The 9,221-nt window shown below is 40.7% G+C and overlaps 1 protein-coding gene across 1 annotated transcript; it reads left to right on the forward strand.

Moving 5' to 3' along the window:
- Positions 1-7,494: 7,494 nt before the first annotated feature.
- Positions 7,495-8,882, forward strand: LOC119826682 (spermine synthase-like). Its single transcript, XM_038348117.1, has one exon. The coding sequence runs from the start codon at positions 7,495-7,497 to the stop codon at positions 8,593-8,595; it is 1,101 nt and encodes a 366-aa protein (XP_038204045.1). The 3' UTR covers positions 8,596-8,882.
- The last annotated feature ends 339 nt before the right edge of the window (positions 8,883-9,221 follow it).

The following is a 9,221-nucleotide window of genomic DNA, read 5'->3' on the forward strand; positions in this document are numbered from 1 at the left end:
CTCTGAAGAAATGCAGAGGATCATTAGGCCATATTTTAAAAATCTGTACTTGACAAAATTGGAAAATCTGAAAGAAATGGACAACTTTCTTGATAGGTAACTCTCCCCAAAATTAAGTCAAGAACAGGTAAATAAATTAAAATAGACCTATAATCCCTGAGGACATAGAAACAGTCATTAAAAGCCCTCCTCAAAAGCCCAGGGCCAGATGATGTTTTCAGCACAGAATTCTATCAGAATTTCAAATAAGAGCTAAAACCAATACTTCTCAATTTGTTTTATACAATAGAAACAAAAGGAACATGGCGAAATTCTTTTTATGAGGCCTTAGTTACCCTGATACCTAAACCAAACAAAGATGTAACAATGAAAAAAAATTACAGACCAGTCTTCCTCATGAACATTCATGCAAAAATACACAATAAAATATTGACAAACAGAATCCAAGAACACATCAAAAGGCCATCCACAATGATCAAATGGGTTTCATCTCAGAGATGCAGGGATAGTTCAACATATGAAAATCTGTTAATGTAATCCACCATATAAACAAACTGAAAGAAAAAAGCTGCATGAGCATCATGTTAGATGCTGAAAAAGCCTTTGACAAAATGCAAAGCCCCTTCATGATTAATGTTTTGGAAAGAACAGGGAAAAAAAGAACATAACTATACATAACAAAGGCAATATAGAGCAAGCCAACTGCCAGCATCAAATTAAATGGAGAAAAACTCAAAGCAATTTCACTAAAATCAGGGACAAGACAAGGCTTTCTACACTCTACATATCCATTCAGTATAATACTTGAGGTCTAGATAGAGTAATAAGGCATCAAAAGAAGACAAAGGGGAGAGCTGGGTGGTGGTGGTGCACACCTTTAATCCCAGCACTTGGGAGGCAGAGGCAGGTGGATCTCTGTGAGTGTGAGGCCAGCCTGGTCTACAAGAGCTAGCTCCAGGACAGGCTCCAAAGCTACACAGAAAAACCCTGTCTTGGAAAACAAACAAAGAAGAAGGAGGAAGAGGAGGAGGAGGAGGAAGAGGAGGAGGAGGAGGAGGAGGAGGAGGAGGATGGGAGAGGAGGGAGAGGGAGAGGGAGAGGGAGAGGGAGAGGGAGAGGAGGGAGAGGAGGGAGAAGGAGAGAGAGAAGAAGAAGAAGAAGAAGAGGAAGAGGAAGAAGAAGGGGAAACAAATTGGAAAGGATGAAGTCAAACTTTCACTATTTGCAGATGATATGATAGTATACATAGTGACCCCAAAAATTCCACCAGGGAACTCCTATAGTTGATAAACACCTTCAATAATGTGGCTGGCTATAAAATTCACAAAAGAATCAGTAGCCCTCCTATACACAAATGATAAATGGACTGAGAAAGAAATTAGAGAAACAATACCCTTTACAATACCCACAAACAATATAAAATATCTTGGTTTAAGCCAAATATAACAAATGAAAGGCCTATAAGAACTTTAAATCTTTAAAGAAAGAAATTGGGAAAGATATTAGAAAATGGAAAGATCTCCCATGCTCATGGATTGGTAGGATTAACATAGCAAAAATGACAATCTTACCAAAAGCAATCTACAGATTCAATGCAATCCCCATCAAATTCCCAACACAATTATTCACTGACTTCAAAAGAACAATATTCAACTTCATATGGAAAAACAAAAAACCTGGAGAGCTAAAACATTCCTGTACAATAAAGGAACCGTTGGAGGTATTAACCATCCCTGAATTCATGCTCTACTATATAACTATAGTAATAAAAACAATTTGGTATTGGCATAAAAACCGACACATGGAACAATGAAATCAAATGAAAGACCCTGATATAAATCCACACACTGATAAACAACTGATTTTTGAAAAAGAGGTAAAAAAATGTACAATGGGGAAAAAAGAAAGCATCTTCATCTAATGGTGCTGGCATTATTGGATGTCAGCATGTAGAAGAATGCAAATAGATCCATATCTATTTTCCTGCACAAAACTCAACTCCAAGTTTACCAAAGACCTCAACATAAGTCCAGTTTCACTGAATGTGATAGAAGAGAAAGTGAGTTGTATTCTTGAATGCATTGGCATAAGACACTACATCCTGAGTATAACACCAGTAGCACAGACCCTGAGATCAACAACTAATAGGTGGAACCTCCAGAAACTGAAAAGGCAAAGGACACTGTTAATAAGACAAAGTGGCAGTCTACAGAATGGGTAAAAAATCTTCACCAATCCCACAGATGATATTGGAGGATAGCTGTACTAAAAGGCACCAACGTTACAGCACATCAGGCATATCAATACAAAACATTGAGTTTGTCCTGCTTTCTACAGTATCCAAGAAAGCAGAACATTTTGTTTGGGAATCCAAGAGCATGTCATGTGAATTCACAAGAGGAAAATGCCACTCCTGTGAAAAACAAATCATCACAGGCATGACAGCATTTGTCCAAGATCATGAGGATGTACAGAAAAAAACAAAGAAAACAAAGAATGACGAAACAGAGGAGCAACCTCATTTCATGGGCTCCATGGCTGTTGCACATATGGCAGGACTTAGTTGTGATGATGACAGAGCGAACTTGCTAGCCTCCTTCTGATACACTGCTGACTATCTGTGTGTCTTCAACGACATCTTCTACTCTAACTGAATAAAGCTGGGAACCCTAGGAGTGCCTCCCCAGTTTTCAGGTCTTGAGGCAACCCTGCCGTGCCTCAAGTCCTTGCCCATCTGATTTATAAAAAGTTGAAAAAACCTTTTGAACTAAATTTATTTACTATTTTGTTAATTATGGTTATTTGTGTGTATGTGTGTGACATGTGTGTGGGTGCATGCATGCCACAGTGTATGCACGTGTGAGTGTGTGTGTTTCTGCATGCACATATGCCCGATTGCCTCCCGAGAATTCTTCACAGGTCTCTTGTCTGCACTCTGTAATTTTTCTAACCACGTGTCTTTCTCATCTTAAACAATGCACTGGTTTTGTTTCACGGTGACCCCTCCTAAAATTTTTCCCTACAGTGTAGTCTGTAATCCAGCCTTACTTGTCTGAAGTTCCACTAGGGAAGGGACCTTCTCAGGGTGAGGATAACAGCTGCATTGTTTCCCTAACACTTGACACCACCAGGACTGCTGTTGGAATAGTAGTGAAATAAACACGGATGTGCACACATTTATACTGTCAAGTATACATCCTTCAATGACAGAGCTATGAGATTTACCCTAGTGAACCTTTAATGTGTTGTTGGACAAACCTGAAGCTGGTTCCATTTCTCTGCTGTTGTGAACAGAGGAGATATAAACGTGGATGTGCAAGTATCTTCATGTCAGGATGTAGAATCCTTCAGATACATGCCCAGGAGTGCTGCAACAGCTGAGTATTATAAAAGTTCTATTTCTTTTGAGAAACCCCCAAACTGGCTTCATCAGTTTACACTCCCTCCAACTGTGAATAATGGCTTCCCTGTCTCCAGCTACAGTGATGTTGTATTAGCAGTAGGCAAGGAGCCTATAAAATATACTGAGCAGACTTTTGGGTGAGTCCTGTTTCACTTGACATTTCAGTCTTTGCAAACTTTTTTTAAAATGTGGGTTCTTCCAAATTCCCACTAGGTGGCGATAGAGTGAAATGCATCAACCTCCTCCCTCCCTGACACAACTTCTTAGGTTTTGTCTGTGTGTGTGGTGTACGTGTGCTGTTTCAAAGGCAAGCAAAAGTGTCATTCACTGACCTCGCTCATTCTCCTCATTGTATCACTATTAATCTGAAAAATATCAATTCACTAGCATGTCTTCTGACTTAGGGCAGATTTAAGGATTGGCATCCATTAAATACCTTAGAAACTTTATTGATGTATGCTAAATGATAATTTAAGTAAATATTTTAAGTAAATATAAATATTTAAATTATACAATCTAACACCTAGGGTTGTGGGACCCTTGGAAAAACTGAAAATATGTGGATTAGGGTTTGCGAGTCACTAATTTAGAACACAGTACTTTTACAAATTGAGTAATGGGTTAAGTACCATCTTTTCTTAACTTTTAAATATTCAGCTACAGTAATGCAAAATTATGCACACTGAACTTACTGCCCTGAAATTACTATAAGGGAAGTTGTGACTGTGTACAAGAAAGCAGGGCAAATGAATTTCTTATTGTAACACTGCACATGGACAGTAGGGTTGGGATTAGGCTTCACACAGGAATACAATGCATGGTGTCTGTAACATGACAGTAGATCTTTAGAAAACAAACACCCAAGTGACTAAAGCATCACACAGTGGCATATCTCCAAAGATGAATGTCCTTCTACTGTAGGGAACAGTAAATCCTGCATACACCAGTTTGTAAAGATTTGCTCATACATCTTTGAAGTTGCTTGTTTCAGAAGAGCAGGTCATGTATTTCCCAGGACTGTGAGTTTTAAAAAACAGAGCAAAAGTGTAAGACTTTTACAACATCAGGAACTCTGTTCTAGAAGTGCTATAAGAGGAGGGGAAATTATTTACAGGAACGCAGACCATACATTCATTTACTAGTGCTACAATTCATAAGGACATAGGGCTAAGGTGAGCATAGCGCTAGGATTAGATCAAGAAAGGGACACAATAGAAGAAGCTAAGTATCTGTAACTTCAGCAGTACAACGTACCATTGTCAGGAAACACACACCCAGGTGACTAAAACATCTCCTAATGATGTATTTGCAAAAACCAATGTACTTCAACTGTAGTGAAAACTCAATCCTGTTTACAATAGTTTGGAAAGAATTACCCAGACATCTCTGAAGTTGCTTGCATCAGGAGGCAAAGCATACATTGCTAGGTTACTGAGTTCTTAAGAAACAGTCTACAAACACTTTCATACAACATCAAGAACTTCATTGTAACAATACACCTCTCATAGAAGTACTGAAGGGTATGGTCATTATTCCCAAGAAAGCACAGCACAGGAGTGATACAGTAGAATATTGGTGCAGTGCATAATGATGTTAGGGTTAGGGTGAGCGTTCTGGTTAGGGCTAGAGTAAGAAAGAAACACGAGGGGAGAGGATGAGTGTCTGTAACTTTAGCAGCACAGTGACCTCTGTAGAAACCACAGGCACCATTGACTAAACCATCACGAGGTGGTGCATTTGCAAAAAATAGTGTGCTTCTACTGAGGTGAAAACTTGTCCTGTTTACAGCAAGGTGGGTGATTTTCGTCTTGAGACTCTGAAGTTACTGCACCAGGAGAACAGTGAGTGTATTCCTGAGTAAAATGGGTTTGCTAAAAAAGAGGGCAAACTGTGGCACTTCGACATGAGAAAGAACTGTGTTAAAGCAGCACCACTCTGAAAAATTCTGTAAGGGAAGTGGCGCTTTAGAGTAAGAAAGCAGGGCAAAGGAGCTGACTATTGTAGCACAGCACTATGGCATTTGAGTTGGAGTCATGGCTAGTATAACAAGAAAGGACTGGGAGAGCCCAGAACGAGTGCCTACAGCATTAACAGTACACAGTACCAGCTTTAGAAAACACATGCCCCAATGACTAGAATGTCACACAATGACATATTTGAAAAACTGATGTACCTTTATTGTTATAAAAACTAAATCCCAATTGCATAGCAACATGGATGATCTTACCCTTACGTCTCTAAAGTTGTTTGCACCCGAAGAGCAGCATGTACATCCCTCAGTAAAGCAGGTTGGTTAAGAGCACAGTAAAGAATGTGCTATGATTACCACAGAGAGTACTTTGTTCAATGAATTCCCTGCATCAAAATTAAGGGAAATTGTGATTGACTGCAAGAAAGCAGGGGAAATGAATTTTTTTTACTGAAGCCCTGCACAGGGACAGTAGGATGAGGTGGCTTTCCACAGGAATAAAATGCAAGAGATGGGTATCTGTAGCATGGTCAGCACACAGCTGCACTTTAGAAAACACATGCACAAGTGACTGAAACATCGCACAGTGGTGTGTATTTACAACAATTAATGTAAGAAATGTACAAAATGTAAATCCAGTATATATGTTTGTAAAGATTTGCTCATATAGCTCTAAATTTATTTATGTACTTAAGGATAGATTTATTGGCTGAGAAATGTTGGGAATTGACCTGGAGGCCTCACAGGTACCAGGCAAGAACTGTACCAGTGGGATATCGCTGTAGCCCACGGAAGGAGTCTGTGAGAAGATAGGAACCCGTCTTCCTGAGAGTCCTTTGTTTTATATATGAAGCATCCATTAACACACACGGGGTGGTATGTCTTTTTGCGGATGCTGCAGGAGTGAATTTTCTCCAGTATCTTTGAAGATCTGAAGACATGCTTTAATAACTGTATATTTTTATTTTTATAAGTGGGGTTGAGGCTATGAGCAACACCAGCTTTCAGGGGGAAATAACGGCCTCCCTGAGATTTATTTCAGTGATACCAACTTTGGATGTTGTGTTACCATTCTTCCTAAAGTGGTTAAAGTCATCAACTTATTTGGAAACTGTTGGAGGATTCTAGTGAGAGCAGCTTTCACTAGCACCAAGCAACCAGGGACTAATAAATAGAAGTGCTTTTCTTGACACAGCTAATAAACAAACAGATAAACAGATAATGATTTTGATGGGATGTATATGTGAAAAGCATTCTAGCTGACCATGTCTGATACTAAGTGTGGGGGAGTATTCGGGAACGCAGCAGGTGAACAAGACCTTGAAAAGCTGCTAACTTGAGGAAGGGAAATATCAGATCTCTGTGGTCTTTCGGGAACAAAGCACACCTTTTGAAAAGGCCTAGCGTTTGAGTCAAGCTATAACGTGACCTTCCAGGTTGGTTGGCTCACCCTGCAGTTTTCTAGGAAGAGTCAGACCCTGCCCCTGTTCACGGGCAGCAGTAAGGAAATGATTGACGACTGGAGGAATGATTGTTATTTCTCACCAGCAGATAGGTCCACAGCGTCTGGAGAAATGATTTGGCAGTTTGCAGCTGAGAGCTGTGAGATTGGACCCAGCAGGGGGGTGGTTCTGTTGGGATCCCGAGGCTGCTTTATTTCCTCTGCCCTGAATCATGAGTGACTGGTCTTGCTGGTGTTCTCTTCCTCACTCTAAATCCTACCCTCAGCCCTCAGAGTTCCTTTGCTATTTGCAAAGGTATTACGACAGCAGCAGACTGAAAACTTAGGCACTTGGGTGTGGGTCGTGGCGAGAGGACAGTATTTTATCTGTCCCATTAGTATGAAGGGTACTTCCAACTTTTAAAACTGAGATTATTCTGCTGCACTCTCATTCCTGGACAAAAACAGGCCTCTTGTCTGGATCTTTTCTTTGTAACAATTTCTATGAAAAGCCTTTTATCCAGACGCTGACATGACTATCAGAATACATATTTCAATGCAAGAGTGCTTAAAGGGCTATTGACAGTCCCCCGTGGAAAAGAAAAGTATTTAAAAAAAATCCATCTGGAGTCAGTCTCCCGCGGTCGCCTCCCCAGGCATGGCACAGGGCCTTGCCGCACTATGGCAGCAGCAAGGCACAGCACGCTCGACTTCACGCTCGGCGCCAAAGCTGATGGAGAGGCCATTCTGAAAGGCCTTCAGTCCATTTTTCAGGAGCAGGGGATGACAGGGTCAGTGCACACCTGGCAGGACCATGGCTATTTGGCAACCTACACGAACAAAAACGGCAGCTTTGCCAATTTGAGGATTTATCCCCATGGATTGGTGCTGCTGGATCTTCAGAGTTATGACGCTGACACACAAGGTAAAGAAGAAGCGGACAGGCTTTTGAACAAAATAGAAGAAAAAATGAAAGAACTGAGTCAGGACAGTACTGGGCGGGTGAAGCGTTTACCACCCATAGTTCGAGGAGGGGCCATCGACAGATACTGGCCTACTGCTGATGGGCGCCTGGTTGAGTACGACATAGATGAAGTGGTGTATGATGAAGATTCACCTTATCAGAACATTAAAATCCTACACTCAAAGCAGTTTGGGAATATTCTCATCCTCAGTGGTGATGTTAATTTGGCAGAGAGTGACGTGGCATATACTCGAGCCATCATGGGCAGTGGTAAAGAAGATTACACTGGCAAAGATGTGCTGATCCTGGGAGGCGGAGATGGGGGCATATTATGCGAAACTGTGAAACTGAAACCAAAGATGGTCACTATGGTAGAGATTGACCAAATGGTAATTGACGGATGTAAGAAATTCATGCGAAGAACATGTGGAGATGTCTTAGACAATCTTAAAGGAGACTGTTATCAGGTCCTCCTAGAAGACTGTATTCCAGTACTGAAGAGGTACGCCAAAGAAGGGAGAGAGTTTGATTATGTGATTAATGATTTGACAGCTGTCCCGATCTCTACATCTCCAGAAGAAGATTCCACATGGGAGTTTCTCAGACTGATTCTTGACCTGTCAATGAAAGTTCTGAAACAGGATGGGAAATACTTCACACAGGGGAATTGTGTCAATTTGACTGAAGCCCTGTCACTCTATGAAGAACAGCTGGGGCGCCTGTATTGTCCTGTGGAATTCTCAAAAGAGATTGTCTGTGTCCCTTCATACTTGGAATTGTGGGTATTTTACACTGTTTGGAAGAAAGCTAAGCCTTAAAGATGAGCATCCCCTGAATGTCGTGTGCTGCAAGCCGCCTTCCTGACTTCCATTTGCCCTGTATGCCATCAACTGAGTCAGGCAACTGGTCATGAATTCCTTCAAGTGTTTTTTTGTTTGTTTTTAATTATTATTTTTAATTTAAAAAAGCCAACGGAAAAAATGTATATTTTGATGAGCTAGGGTGTTAATTTTTGAAAGTCAGCCGAAGGACAATTAGACAGCCCAGCGAAGACTGCGGAATGCACTGACCCCCTAGAATGTGACTTTAGGATCTACCTTTTTTTTCCTCTGTGTGGGGTTTGAGTTTTAGTTTTGGCTTCAGTAGACTTTAATTTGGACATGTGGAGGAATGAACATCATTGTTTGTTCTGGAGAGAAGTTCCTGATAGTGTTCTTCCTTCCACCTCCAAATTGACTTAGATCTTAAAATTTGGTGCTTTAAAAAGACATGATTAGCAGTGCTTCAATTAAAATTACAAAAGAGAAAAAAATCCATCTGTCCATATACAAGTTAATGCTATTACTTCCTTTCTTTTCTCCCCTCCCCTCTCTTTCTTTCTTTCCCACCTTATTCCCCGCCCTTTCTTCTTTCATCCCTTCCCTAGTTAAAGCCATAATCTGGT

This window comes from Arvicola amphibius, chromosome 11 (genome assembly GCF_903992535.2).
Source record: "Arvicola amphibius chromosome 11, mArvAmp1.2, whole genome shotgun sequence".
Classification (NCBI taxonomy): Eukaryota; Metazoa; Chordata; class Mammalia; order Rodentia; family Cricetidae; genus Arvicola; species Arvicola amphibius.

Excerpts from the sequence above, each read along its gene's own strand:
- LOC119826682 (XM_038348117.1), top strand. The coding sequence starts at position 7,495 with ATGGCAGCAGCAAGGCACAGCACGCTCGACTTCACGCTCGGCGCCAAA.